The sequence below is a fragment of the Ranitomeya variabilis genome, chromosome 8 (assembly GCF_051348905.1).
Source record: "Ranitomeya variabilis isolate aRanVar5 chromosome 8, aRanVar5.hap1, whole genome shotgun sequence".
In the NCBI taxonomy this organism is placed as follows: Eukaryota; Metazoa; Chordata; class Amphibia; order Anura; family Dendrobatidae; genus Ranitomeya; species Ranitomeya variabilis.
In genome coordinates this window covers 41,593,398-41,608,397 of record NC_135239.1, presented here as the reverse complement: position 1 = coordinate 41,608,397, position 15,000 = coordinate 41,593,398, and the positions used below count along the sequence as shown (strand labels likewise).

The following is a 15,000-nucleotide window of genomic DNA, read 5'->3' as shown; positions in this document are numbered from 1 at the left end:
AGGCTAGTTATCAAGAATAGAGGGGTCCCCATGCTGGTTTTTAAAATTATTTAAATAATTAGGAAAAAACGACGTTAGATCCTCCCCCCATTTTTGACAATCAGACAAGCTAATGTAGACTGCTGGGGACCGGTATTCTCAGGCTGGTAAAGCACCAATTCTAGCGCTTTGCAAGGCTCTTCCCACTTGCCCTGTTGCGGTGGCAAGTGGAATTCATATTTGTGGGGTTGATATCACCTTTGAATTGTCCAGTGACATCAAGCCCACAGATTAGTAATGGAGAGGTGTCTATAAGACGCCGCCATTACTAATCCTATGTATTGTAAATAAACCCACAGCCAAAACAAAGTCCTTTATTTGAAATAAAAACACTTTTTTTTTTTTTTTTTTCCCTTTTCCCTTTTTTTTTATTTAAAAATAACAAAAACCATTATGCTTGCCTAATGAGAAAGTAGTGGAAATTCAGCTCACCCTTATGTTTTCTCACAGTCCGTAAGAAAGTCCGAGCAGGGAAAGACGTCTGTGTTTGACGCTATATTCTTGCACAAATGAACAAAAGGTATCCAAGTCCGGAGATAAAATCAAAAGTCTTTATTTGTCAACTTTAAAATATAGCTGCTTGACAGGAGGAAGAATGCCTGAAACAACTGGATGCGTTTCGAGCTGGATACCTTTTGTTCCTTAATGCCCATTCCACTGAAGCCATGGTCTCCTGCAAAAAAACAAAAACAAATTAAAAACAGCCCTCACCTGTTCCATGCCGTAATCCATGTCTGAGGATAAACCGTTTTTAACCTGGACAGTGCCAAGATGCGACCGTCCAGGCTGAAAACCACTGAGTAATGAGCTGCTGTTCACCAGGAGTTCGTTTCTCCCAGTGAACTGCAGTGAACTCGCTGTTGCACCGTGAGACTTCCTCACAGTTCTAACGGTGATCTCACCGGAAGTCACCGTAGTCCAGGGTCCCGGCTGGGAACACCGCTTCTGTGACTTTGCGGAAACCTCGATGACGTCACAGCTAGTGATGAGCGAATATACTCGTTACTTGAGATTTCCCGGGCACGCTCGGGGGTCCTCCGAGTATTTGTTAGTGCTCAGAGATTTAGTTTTCATCGCCTCAGCTGAATGATTTACAGCTATTAGCCAGGCTGAGTACATGTGGGGGTTGTCTGGTTGCTAGGGAATCCCCACATGTAATCAAGCAGGCTAGTAGCTGTAAATTATTCAGCTACGGCGAAAAAAACTAAATCTCCGAGCACTAAAAAATACTCAGAGGACCCGCGAGTGTGCTCGGGAAATCTCGAGTAACGAGTATATTCGCTCATCACTAGTCACCACTACTCACTGAGGCTGCGCTTATAGCAGCTCATTCACCAGTGGTTCTCAGCCTAGACGGTTGCATCTTGGCACTGTCCTGGCAGCGGTGACCAGACCATACACACAATCACTGCATTTTCTACAGGACTGCCAAACCCTGTACTCAATCTCCGGCAGTCCCTTAGACAATGAGCGGAGTGTCTGTTTTCATGTCTGGGCACTACTCCATTCCCATGGGGCGTTTGAGTGCTCCTTACTCTAGATCGATAGAGGTCCCAGCAATTGGACCACCACTGATCAGCAAGTTGTGGGTTGTTGTGAGTAAACCAGTCATTCACAGACAAAATTATGGAAGTAAAACCCGTAAGTCTTTGTGAGAGAAGATACGAACCACGTCCATTAACTAAACATGCTATTATAAAGGGAATGTGCGGGTGTTCTCTCCCACCTTATGACAGTGGGTATGGAGAACCAATGCTGGGTAGTAATGTTGTTCACAGGTCTTGCTGATTAGATGGGGCCACATAGAATGCCTGGACAACCCTTTAATTATATAGACCTAGCTGCGTATAGTTGAGTGTGTTTATAGTTAGAGGACCTGTCGCTTGCAATAAATATGTATTTTTTTTGTCTGCCGCAAATGCTGCTGTTCTCCTGAATCTGGAGATGTTTATTTTTTGTTTTTGCGTCGTTGCTTTCCTGAGATATGGCCCTTTCTGCCCACCATACACTAAGTGGGTGTGGTCCTGAACTCTTCATGAATGCCACACCCATTTACTAAAAAGGCTAGATTTACATACAGGGAATAAATGCCCATATCTCCAGAACGCAGAGGTGCATGGACTAATAACAAACATCGCCAGATTCAGGAGAACAGCGGCATTTACACCACATATTTGCAGAAAGTGACAAATCCCCCTTTAAGTGCCCGTTCCCTGACTCCAAAGTTACATGTTGGTAGCAGATTGCACCTTTAACTGGGAGATTCATCTGGGAGTAAATTGTCTCTCTTTCTTTTGGAGAAGTCTCTTCTGGAAAAGCCATCTGAGCTGATATCCCAGCCCCCCTCTTTCCTCTCACTCACTGGATTCTCACTGAGCCAGGTAAGGGAGGGTATGGAGAGCGGCTTACATACAGGAGACAGGGCTTGAGTTTTTGCCTTTGTTCACATTCTGGTCTCTAACGCTTCGTTCTGTTCCTTACAGGAAAGGTTCCCTAATAACAGCATCTTTAATGACGTGTACAGCAAGTCGCCGTGCACCAAGAATGAAGTGTGCCCTCCCATCGGACAGCAGGAGACCTCCCTGTATTCTCTGTTTGAGGGTAAACCTTGGTCTCCATCTCTTCCAGCAAGCTCAGGTAAGGGGCAATATTTGGATCAGTATGTTAACATTTTAATGGGATTTTCAGGTCACTGCACCGTCACTCCCCAATGCACTTCCAGACAACTTCAAAACGTGGCTTTGTGCTGCTGGAGCAGTGCTTTGGGGGCTTAACGGGACTGACTGCTGCTGGAGCAGTGCTTTGGGGGCTTAACGGGACTGACTGCTGCTGGAGCAGTGCTTTGGGGGCTTAACGGGACTGACTGGAAGGGCTAAACAGTCCTAAAAATGGGTTTGGAGGAGCAAATGTTTGACAGATTCCCTTTAAATCTTGACAGTGCACATCTTCACCTGTTGTGCATTTATTACTCTTTCTTATATAGCCGCAGTGTACTCTGCAGCACTTTACAGACATTCTCATCACTGTTCCCATTGGGGATCAGTAGGTCTTTGCTGGGGTTTCCTTTGATTACCACCCACACCCCAAGCGGGAAGAACGTACAAACCTCATATGGATGTTCTCCTCGGTGGGATATGAGCCGAGGACCCAAGTACTACGAAGTAACTGCATGAACCACTGGGCTGCTCACAACATTACTGGAAGTTCATCCGTTTTACCTTTGTCTTTCAGATCATTCTACACCAGCGAGTCAGTCTCCTCATTCATCAAACCCGAGCAGCTTACCAAGCTCCCCACCCACCCACAACCACACGGCTCAGCCTTTCTCCAACTTTGGGCCTATAGGAACCCCAGACAACCGTGACCGGCGAGGTGCTGACCGATGGAAGACTGACAAGCCAGGTATTCTTAATACTTTTTATTTTGTCTTAATTGTGCATTAATTAGTTATTTTAACTTATCCTGACATGTCGTTTTTCCTGTTTCTTCCTGAAAAGCAATGGGCGGCTTTGGTCTGGACTACCTGTCTGTGACCCCGTCACCCGAGAACAGCTGGCGCCAGATAAATAATTCCAGCAGTGCGAACGCTTGGGCAGCTCAAGGCAACGCGAGAGAGGACTCTTCTGCTGCCCTAATGGAGAGCCTGAAGGTTTGTGTCCACGTCGGATATACTTAATCCAAATTCTTTGTTGGCCATATGAAAGTAATAGAACAACGTTTTAAAGGCGTATTCCCTTCTCCAAGATACTATCCCAATATGTAGTAGGTGTAATAATATTAGCAAATACCTCAAATTAGAAATGTAGTATAGTTCTTCTGATTCACTATGCAGCTTAACCAATCTGCAGGGCATTACAGTAGTTTTGGTATCCATGGTTACGGCCACTGATCTAATGACAGTTAGTGGTCGTAACCTAGGATACCTAAGCTACTACCTGCAATGCCCTGCACATGGGGTAAGCAACATGGCTTATCAGAAGAACTATACTACATTTCTAATTGGAGGTAATTGCTAATATTAGAACAACTGTCACATATAGGGATAGCATCCTTGGAGATTGGAATACCCCTTTTAACCACTTAATGACAGCCAATACGTCTTTTAACTGATCTGAGATAAAAGAGCATAGCCTCCCCATACAGGTGACAATCCAGCAGCTGTCGGCTGTACACTATAGCTGACAACTTGCTGTATCAGCCACGATCAGTGCTTGCACCATCTAAATCTGTTTAACCCCTTAGATGCTGCTGTCAATAGTGACTGCATCATTATAAATGGTTAACAGACTGTGGGGGCTTCCTCTTTATCCCAACTGGTGCCCTCAAATCATAATTTTGTGGTCCTGATATTTGCCATGGCAATTCATGACCAAATAGCGGCCTTAGTCTGACGGCTGTAGTAATCTGTTCAGAAGTTAGAGGCATTTAGGTGGTGAAAACGCACATTTTCATTTGTCATGCCACTTTGCATTAATTCCTGTTAAGCACCTGAAGGGTTAATAAACTACCTGACAGCAGTTTTCAATATGTCAGGGGGAGCTGTTTTTAAAATGGTATCACGTTTGGGGGTTTTACACTATATAGGACCCCTAAAGTCACTTCAAACATGGATAAGTCCCTAAAATAATAGATTTTGTAAGTTTCCTTGAAAAAAGTGAAAAATTACTGCTACATTTTTAAACCTCCTAAAATGCTAACAAAATAAAATAACATTTTACAAATGGTGCTGATGCAAAGCCGACATGAGGGAAATGTTATTTATTAATGGTTTGCTGTGGTATGACTATCTGGATTAAAGGGATACTCATTCAAAGTTTGAAAATTGCTAATTTTTTTACATTTTTCTCACATTTCTGATATTTTTTATAAATAAACACAAGACATTTCGACCTAAATTTACCATTACCATAAAGTATAATGTGTCATGAAAAAACAATCTCAAAATCACTGGGATTTGTTAAAGCGTTCCAGAGTTATTACCACATAAAATGACACTGGTCAGATTTTAAAATATTGGCTCCGTCACTAAGGGGTTAAAGGTCATTTGCTCAAAATCCTCTGTTACCCGTACAGCTTTATTTGCTCTTGTTCACTCTCTTGCAAAATTATTCTGCCCATTTATTGCATAGATTAATTTACAAGGATCCGGAAAATACTTCATGGCTATAAGGAGCTGTGTTAACGTTGGAACCTTTCTTAGTTCGCTGTTTAGAAAGAGGCTGGGGTCAACTCTGCAATAATCAAAGCAGTGCTTCCGCAATAGAAGAGGCTTCCAGGTTATCACACATGAACCCTTGCACTATAGCATTATTACCACTAGAGGGCACAGTAGGACCAGAAATCTGTAAACACGAGCATGGCGGACCCCATGGTATATTATATAAGTTACATTCCATACACTGGTTACTGTATCTTATAAGCCGCTCTGATACAATGATTGGGTACAGATTTTTTTCCCCCCTGGAGAAGCTCGATGCTTCTCTCGTCTGTATGTAAGAAATACACTCTTCATGGTTATAGGAAATTATTATTCTCTCTAATATCACCGTGGTCCATTTTTACAGGGCTTCAATTCTGGGAAATGTTACCTGTAGCATACCACTATGTAGCTATCAAAGGCCAGAGCTTTAACATGTGACCTAGTGCACGCCATATTAATCTGTATGATCTTTGCTAGTTTAGGAACTACGGAAAGGGGAATGAGTGATAAATCACAAATCTTCCAACAACCTATTGGATGTTTTGCAAGTAAAAAAAATATTGCACATTTGCCATTACGTGCAGTATGAACTGCTTCTATGTAAACTTGCATTATGCTCTTAGGTGATTGCAAGCAATAATCTGCATTTCCAAACTGCGAAAACCTCTATACCCTAGCTACAAACAAGCCAAAAGAACATGCTTTGCTCTCCCTCCCAGGATTCAGCACTGAGTCTCAGGTATGATTGTCTGCAGCGCTGACACCACACTGACGGCGCTCCAGACTATAATTGAGTTCAGCGGTTCTGCCCTAGATGATGGCTCGAGCTCACAGATTATCAGCGGTCCAGACAATAAGACATTTGGAGCAGGGGCAAAAACTCTTTGCTGGACCTGGGGAGGGTGAATAAAGTCGTTTGTTTTTTGTAAATAATCAGCAACAGAGGTTCAGGGGGTTTCCGAAACCGAAAAAAACCCTTTTGAGACTTTGTGCATATGGTGTCTTTTAGATGCCAGAACATGTGATGCGGTTTCCCCATGCAAAGCTACTTCAGGAGAACGCCGGCAGTTGTTTTCCTGAAACTGCTTCGCTGGCGGTTTTCCGGTCGCTCTGTCGTTGGTGTTTATTACTCTGCACCGTGCAGTATAGAGAGCTGGCGCCTTCTGAGTAGAGGTTGCCTGAAGGATGAGCCTGTCACTTCTTTTGACCATTTCGGCAGCGCTTTGTCAGGCGATATCCACCTGAAAAAGACTGTGAGCAAAATGGAAATCCCTCTTCCTATGGCCTTCCAGTTCACTATGGCCATGCTCTACAGGGCGTCACATACATAAAGACAGGGGCATAAGTCAATGTACGCCCTCCTTATGGCATCGGCAGGAGTCCAGAGACTTTCTGATGTTTTCCCCTTATATAATCGTTGCTGCCATTTACCGTGGGATATTTAAAGGCCATTTCCGCTTTAGGATCATGTTTTGCTGATTACTAATAAGCACATTTTTTTCCTTGACATGTGAATTAATTGTGCATTTTTCTCCTTTTAGTCTATTTGGTCCACCACAATGATGCACCCTGGCCCATCAGCCCTGGAACAGCTCCTGATGCAGCAGAAGGAGAAGCAGCAGCGAGGACAGGGATCATTCAATCCTCCGCACTGAGAGAGACGGGGAGATGAACCCATACATGGCGCGATTGGTCAGCAGGACAGGACATGTCCTGAGCCCTGAGGAGGGCAGCCCTCTCTCCCCCCTCACCGATCTGGGGGGGAGCACATGTGGGGGAGCGTCCAGCGTATCCCACCAAATCTGAAAACCCCCACCGCCCGCAGGCGACGCAGTTACCTGACGGACACAGCAGGAAGTTCCCATCCAGAGGGAGCTTGGGACTTCTTGAGGGGGAAAGGGGTAATGTGCGCCCCCATCTTTCTCGTTATTTGTGCATGCCTCTCACAGCCCCCCCTGAACCTCTGCCTAACACACGGATAGGAAATATCCCCCAGCAGTGGAAGGCAGGTGGGGGGCAATAAGAACTCTCCCCGCAGATGTAATGAGTTTTATGGTTCTGTTTCTAGATAACAACCGAATGTCAGGAACTCTCTCCATTAGTGGAGACTGAGGAACTGGTCCCCTCTCGCCCAGCAGCTTGTGCTGGCTGAGGGAGGTGTGAGTGAATGGGTGGCTTTTTTTTTTGTCTTGTCCCCATAAGGGGGTAATGGGTGAGGGGTTGTGTGTCTGTGTCAGTTATGGATGCTTGCTTGTGCCCATTGAGTGTCTTTAGCCTACTTTGGTGTCTGTCCTTCCCTGCCTGCTTAGTTGTCGTGTGTTTGTGTGTGCGCTCAATGTCTCCCAAAAGCTGAGTATTACAGGATGGATGGCGACGAACTGACGAGGGAGCAGAGTAGATAATACAGAGATCCCCTATGGTTCTAGCTAGGTGACAGCTGATTTCTTTTCTCCTCGCTCCCCCTCTTTATTAACCTGCCTCATTAAGAATCCCCTTCAATCTGGCAGAAGGGCAACCGAAGTGCAGGATCAAGTTGCAATACAAAGTGCAAGTGCCAGAGCTGATAGCACAAGGCAAGAACGGGAACAGTTCTGTCCTCCACACTGCTCCAGCAACACGACGAGCATTGCGCACAAGCAGTGAGAGAGCCGGGATGTCTGATACGGTGAGCACGTGACTGGTCAAGTGGAAGTATGATGACATGAGCATGAGTGCCTCACGAGTCAAGGAACGGAAGCAATGAGACATGGTTCTTCTACGTAGAGTCGTCATAGAGGTCCCCCTTCCGTGTGTTGTTGTGTATGTCATGGGTACCATCTGGTGTCCCAGCACGTCAGCACCTCATGCATTGACCATGAACCGAACACACATTTTGGGGCCAGATGTTTGGTGTAGAACTAAGGATTTTATTGGAAGAAGCCAGTTCTCTTTGAGGATGAAATATATTATAAAAAAAAACAAAGTGGCAAAGTGCCACTTGGGCTATCCTTTCTTAGCAGGATCTTGAGTATGGAGACCCCTATTCACTCCCACCCTTTCCTTGTGTTCTTGTGTGAGCACCATCTGCTCAGATCTGCTTTACCATTAATAAACTCCTCTTCTCTACAGCCATCCACGTGTTTGTCTTTTTGGCTTCTACTACAAAATATGGTTGACATTGTGATGAACTGATGATAGAAGAAGTGGCTCAGTCTAGAGTGAGGGAGATCTGTTCTGAGTTTTGAGGGATTTGTTAAAAAAAAAAATAAAAAAATTTATTTTTTGGACTATAACATACACCGGACTCTAAGACGCACCTAGGTTTTAGAGGAGGCAAAAACAAATTTAAGAAAAAGGTGTGGTCATGATGCACTGTTATGGAGGGTTTAGGAGGAGGGGGGGTATGGGCGTGGAGAGCAGTGAATATTCATTCTCTTTAATAGCGGGCACAAGTGATCACCAAGCCGTTGCAGGAGACCGGCTGCTGCGTCTAACAGTGTAAGTATTCACTGCTCACCACGCCCGTAGTCCCTCCCATCTCTTGGCGTTGGCTTCAGTGCATAGAGGTGGGAGGACTATGGGTGTGGGGAGCAGTGCGTATTCATTTTCTTTAGCAGCAGTCAGTGTTAGCAGCAGCAGCCGCCTCCTGTGATCCACTACGCTGCCCCCCATCCACACTATTAAATAAGGTACATCTGGACTATAAGACGCACCCCCAACTTTTCTCCTAAATTTTGGAGGAATAAAGTGCATCTTATAGTCCGAAAAGTACGGTGTATATATATATATATATATATATATATATATATATATATATATATATATATATATATATATATATATATATATATATATATATATATCCTATTATGTAGGACAAAGGTAAGAGCTCATTCACATGTCTGATTTTTTCCCATGTAGGAAAAAACGGACCAATTATTCTTATCCGAGTGTGGTCCAACGGTCATCCGTTTTTCTTGTATGTGGCGAAACTAAAAATTTTGATTGAATGCTCAAATCAAAACCGGACAGGTATCCACTATTTTCTGAGGAATAATCCCATAGACTCAAGTAAAAGTGCTATCCGTGAAAAGCAGAGCACTCATATGAGAACATTTCTGATTTCATGATTGCTGTGATACGGTCAAGGCCTCCAGTACCGGATGCAGCAAAGCAAACCCCAAAGCATCATGGATCCTCCACCATGCTTAACTGTTGGTAGAGTGTTCTTTTCCTTATAAGTTTCATTGTGCTGTCTGTAAACAAACTGTTTTACACTGCCAAAAAGCTCTGTTTTTGTTTCATCTGTCCACAAAACATTTTCCCAGAAGGATTGTGGTTTGTCAAGGTACTTTTTGCTGAAGAAAAGACGTAAAAAAGAACGACTGATCTTTGCCAATTGTTTCTTCCTTGGCCTTCACCCATAAAGCTCTGCTTGGTTTAGTGTGCGGCGTATGGTACTTGTTAAAACCATGACCCCTAACTGTTCCAGGCCGGCCTTCAGGTCTTTCCATGTTTGATGTGTTTTTTTCCACCATTTGCACCAACCTTCAAAGATTTCTCTTGTCAATTTTCCGCTTTCCCCCTTGTCCAGGGAGGTTCTTGACGGTTCCATGCTTGGCAAACTTATAAATAATTCATTTTTTTTTCAGGAGTTATTCCACATTCTGTAAATACACCTCATGGGTGCCAATAACAATGAGCAGGACTGTATAAAACTCCTACCTGCAATATGAATTTTGCTTCTTTAGTTGGACAGAAATAGTGCTTTTATTTCGAATGGCAATATGTCCTGCCCGGTGCACCCTTGGCGAAGGGCTCAGTGAAAAGCTTAGAGCAAGTGCTGCCTGAATTGAATCCCCGACCCGCATGTCTACACTGACACTACAGGAGCCGGACAGGCACACAAACACCATGTTAATGCGGGCACGCACTCATCCCTCTCTCGTGACACTGTATGGGGGCGAATTCAACTTGGTCAACACGCATGGAGCAAGCGAGCGTTGTTAAGCTAAGTTCACGCCGTGTTGATTGAGGGGTGAAACGGTGCTCCGAGCAGTTGCTTGCATGGAACGAAAATGGTTTAAGCCAAAAGTTGAGCATTTGCAAAATGCATAAAACACGCCTGCCATTTTGATTAATTTGGAGAACTAAACCTCGGCAAATTTCAAAAGGCAAAAAAGTGTCAGTTGACTTTAAAAAAAAATAAATAAATAAAAATAAAATAAAATCACATTTCAGTTTCATAATTTGTTGTCCGGTTGGTTTTGCCACAGCTCCACTTTCCAGCCAGGGTACATCTTCATTGTTAAGAGACCATTGTATAGGGGTTTTTCAAAGTAGAAAACCACTACCCCATTTGTGTACGATACTAAAAATTCGAACTATATGATCACTTGCAGTTACAAAATAAACACCTAGACAATCATCCAGTGCTATAGATGTAAATTAAAGTTGAGCAAAACAATTCACAGGACTCTGACCAAGTGGCCTCATCAATAAGATTTCAGTGGAGATGAGGATCAGGCAATTAGGTATTTAATAAAAAAAAAAAAAAAAAAAAAAAAAAAGTGTATCTTTACCAAGTGAGCTAAGCTGCCGCCAAACGCTTCTCTTAGCTGAGCATGCTTGTATGAAGGGCGGGAGAGAGAGCAGCCAGCAAAGCAAATGTTCAGCTGACAATGATCCCATATTTATGGCCAGCTTTACACATAATAGGTTAGTAAGGAGTGAAGGACTGACACAAATGGGGGGATGCTGCTTCAGACTACACAGGGTTTGTAGTCTGTTACCATAGAGACATTAGTTTGCAGTTTGACTTGATAAATGTGGTTTAAAATGTGTTGTTTTTTTGTTTTTGTTTTGTTTGTTTTTTCACAAACTGTCTGAAAATCGCGCAACCTTGTATACACATTGAGACAGATTTATTGTAGACTCCAAAGAATACATTATTATTAGATGGTGCACATACCAATTTGCCAGGTGAATAGTAAATGTTTTTTCGTACAAAGGGGTTTTGACCATTGATTGATTTTATGATAAAGACTTTTTACAAATGCCTATTGAATGCTAAAACATGACCATTTTTTATTTATTTTTTTTAATAAAGGCCCCTGAGGTTGCTGGCGAAACAGATCAATGGTGCTTATAGTTCAAAAGCTAATAAATTGCTGTTTGTTGGTGATACTTAGTCATCAGGCACATCACCTATAATATACTATATAATTCAAAGCAAAAATAATCAACTTGGATGGTAACTGAATACTTACCAGGGTCTTATCACTTTTTTAGTAGCTGAAATTTTGTTTTTTTTTACATATTTGTCAAGGATGGACTCTAAGGGCTCATTCAAACGTCTTTTTTTTTTTCCCCCCATCTACAATTTCTATCCATGTTTTTTTCATTGATAGAACTTGTACCTAGTATAGCCTATGTTCACATGTCTTGATTTTTCAAATTTTTTTTTGGCGGACCGAGTAGTCCACGTAAAATTACAGAGACATGTTTGATATTGATCAGAGTTTCAATGGGTCCTTGAAAAAATGTTTAAAAAAAAATCAGACTGCACGGACTGCTAGATAGACGGTAGACAAACATTTTTGTTTTTTTCCTCATTTCCAAAAAAGTGATGAAGATCTGAACAAAATTATTGATTAGACCAGAACTGGTTTTCTTGTACGTGACGGGGCAAAAAAAAAAAACAATAAAAAAAACACACTTCTGGATGAACCGTTAGTTTGATAAAATATGTTGCAAATGGTCACTGTTCTCCTGGGGCGGTAGATATACGGGAAATGGCTTTGCTCCTGGACATGTCTGGAAACTGGAAGGGGGGGGGGATTTAGTGTGAACCTGGTAACTAATACAGTTACCAAAATGTTAGACTTTTGCATATGTCACATGGACCGATGTATTCGTGATGCTGCAGGTCACGGATGGCTCCAGGACACATGATCTAAGGACGAATTAGACTTGTTTAATCAGGTATGAAAGATTGTGACTGATGTTAACAAGGTGTGTAAAATCTGGAGAACTCCACAAGTTCTCGGAAAGTTTTGTTTCTACTTTATTGAACAGCAGGAGGCGATACATGAATGTTTGCAGATTGCCATACTCTATACATGAATAGTGTTGGTTGCCTTTTGACACGCCGGCCGTTCACTGCACGAAAGAAGATGGAAAGATGCCCACTCTCTCGTGACATTCTCCTTCCCACCATTCTGGCGACACTGAAAAAGAGCATTAGTGTAAAAAGTACCAAGAAATGTATCATTATCCACACTTTGTGGCTAAAGATCCTCATCGAGCGCAACTTCACGCAAGTCTTTAGATGTCCTCATGACTTCCTGGTCTAAATCTGCAAAGCTCGTCATGTTTTAGAGCAGAAAATTGTCCTCTAAAGTTATGATTTAAATATCAGTCAGAGAGGGCGAAACCGAAAATAAATGTTCTTCATCAGGATGTTTATAAGCATTGGGACCCCAAAGACCTTAATAAAGTTTTAAAAAAAGTCAATTGCAGCATTAGGCACCGTCTGAGATTAACTAATGGCCCCATCAGTGCATCTGGCCAAATCTTATTTTCCAGAGCTTCAGACATAAACCCCCAGCTGAAGCCTAAAACGCAATGTGAACATAAACTTACCCTTTTATATTTTCTTTTATTGAGCTACTATTGATTTTATGTTTGATGTGGTCACTGGTAATAAATCGGCTGGGAGGCGCTCCGTAAAAGACAGATAAGAGTTACAAACTCTGTGACCACAAGCTCAATGACAGATTTTAAGAAAACTCAGGTTGCAGCCAACGATGGACAGCGAAACACAGACTATAGAAGGCAACATTTCTAATGAAAAGCAATGCATTAAAAAAAATAATAATGCCCCCAAAGGTGTCCATGTTCTTTAGTTCTATGCGGTATAGGGGATATGTAAATTATTTGGATTACAATTTGGGTTTGTTGAGGGGGGGGGGGGGGGTTAGCTTAAAAAAAGGAAGAAAAAAAAATGGTGAATAATGGATATTTTCTTAAAGTGTCACCAAGCTTGCTTCCCATAATCGGAAGGCTTCCATGCTTACCTTTATTGAGAACCTTGATGATGTCTCCTTTCTTAAAGGGCAGGTCTTCCGGCTGTGAAGCCTCATAATTAAATATTGCTGTTACTGTAACCTCTGATTTGTCTTCTAATTTTAGGGGATTTATGCCGCCTTCCTCTACTTTTTGAAAAGATTGTTCCATCTACAAATAGTAAATTTGAAAGATTGTGGTATTATTCCAATATAACCTAAAGTTTCAGACAGACACGTGTTAAAAGCATTTGCCACGGCGGAATATAACTTTTTGGTGTCCTGAAACTGTTCCACTTTTGTTACACTGAAAAAAAAGAAAAAGATGGAGGGCGCTCTGAACTAGATAGAATATATAATTACCTGTTTCGCCTGCATCCAGCCTTCTTCAGGTATTGTGATACACCTGAGGAAGGCTGGATGCAGCTGAAACGTGTAATTTTTTTAATTAAAAGTTTTGATCTTTATATAGCTTTTGTTTTATCCGTACTCATTGCATCAATTTTCCCCTTTCCATTTCAACGGGAGCACTTTCCATCTATTTTTGTTTTTTCGCTTCACCAAGCTCTGCTGGAACTCCCAATGGAGGATATTTCCACAGTAATACCAGGTTGGCTGCACCTTCTGGAATCCACTAATGTATTTGGAGATGCGCCTATTGCACAACTTTACCAGGTGAGAACATTTTCTACAATTGGTTTTATATTCTTAACTTATTACACTCAGAAACTGCTCCTTTCTCTTTTTTTTCCCACAAAGTAAAATCCATATATTGGTAAATTCTCCTACACTGTAACATGCTATTCATCATTTTAGAGTGAGAAGGTCACTTTTCATCAGCATTCTGCCAGAACTATAGGTGCTAGAGCTTTCTTTTCATTTAATAATCTAGCTCTCGTCTTACTTGTGCGTCTGTACACTTCAGTTTCAGGCAGTTGTCTGTGATCTGTTCCCATGCTCTTTTCACGTTGTCCTTGCTTAGCTGGACTTCTTTGTCTCCATCTATAAAACTGGAGAGATTACAGGTAACGGCACACTTCAATGGATTCTTATTAGAGATGAGTGAATCTTTTGAAACTTGCAAGATTTGTCACCAATTTTCGATTTGCTGAAATTGCCAAGCCTGAAGTTGCCCTGAAAAGACTAGTATAACACTGAGGTCTCCAATGATTGTACTGAACACTTTTCAGGTTCTTTAATGCAAACACAGCTTTAGTAATATCAGTGTTCTTAACATATATGTCTATGGGTCAATGAATGGTAGCAGTAATTCATGGCTGTGCTGTCACACTCTCTCTATTGGTTGTTCAGCGGTTTATGGCTTTCTCTCCTGATCTCCACTGCTGAGATTTAAGCTCTGACATCCTTTAAAGCACCACTCCATGTTTTTTTTGTTTTTGCAGCGCTGGACTGGTGCTACTAATCTATATTCCCTGCCCCAGTCTTATAACTACCAACCGCTGTCTTTATCCGTTCTCTGCACCACTTTGCTCGATCTCCAGCAGTTTGTAACCGACCCGATTGCTCCAGTGTTTGCGGAGTGATCCAGAAGTCACTATTCAGTGTAAGTTCTCTATGAGTGCCAGAAAACGGATCCCATAGACTTACATTGAAAACTTGTGACCGTTACCTCTGTCTTCTGGTCAGTCAGAAGTTGGGGGTCACAAAATGGCGCTGCGGAACCTAAGTGGTGCCGGGAAAAGCTGAAGACTGCGG

General features: G+C 42.4%; 2 protein-coding genes across 10 annotated transcripts in view; one reads left to right on the top strand and one right to left on the bottom strand.

Annotated features, from left to right (window-relative positions):
- SMG7 (SMG7 nonsense mediated mRNA decay factor) overlaps positions 1-8,350 on the top strand; it is a 44,172-nt gene extending 35,822 nt beyond the window's left edge. For 4 of the 9 annotated variants that reach the window (XM_077278397.1, XM_077278403.1, XM_077278400.1 and 1 more), the window contains 5 exons: positions 2,343-2,420; positions 2,523-2,676; positions 3,271-3,441; positions 3,537-3,688; positions 6,781-8,350. In XM_077278397.1, coding sequence (XP_077134512.1) covers positions 2,343-2,420; positions 2,523-2,676; positions 3,271-3,441; positions 3,537-3,688; positions 6,781-6,894 — 669 coding nt within the window. In that variant the 3' untranslated portion in view covers positions 6,895-8,350. Of the gene's footprint in view, positions 1-2,339; positions 2,421-2,522; positions 2,677-3,270; positions 3,442-3,536; positions 3,689-6,780 lie in introns of all 9 variants that reach the window. The other 5 variants (XM_077278396.1, XM_077278398.1, XM_077278401.1 and 2 more) reach the window with 2 other exon arrangements.
- A 2,776-nt stretch (positions 8,351-11,126) lies between these two features.
- Positions 11,127-15,000, bottom strand: part of NCF2 (neutrophil cytosolic factor 2) — a 32,457-nt gene continuing 28,583 nt past the window's right edge. The window contains exons 13-15 of the mRNA XM_077278229.1: positions 14,189-14,294; positions 13,297-13,456; positions 11,127-12,447 (exon numbers count right to left, since the gene is read on the bottom strand). Of these exons, the coding sequence (XP_077134344.1) occupies positions 12,377-12,447; positions 13,297-13,456; positions 14,189-14,294 (337 nt within the window). The 3' untranslated portion in view covers positions 11,127-12,376. The remainder of the gene's footprint in view (positions 12,448-13,296; positions 13,457-14,188; positions 14,295-15,000) is intronic.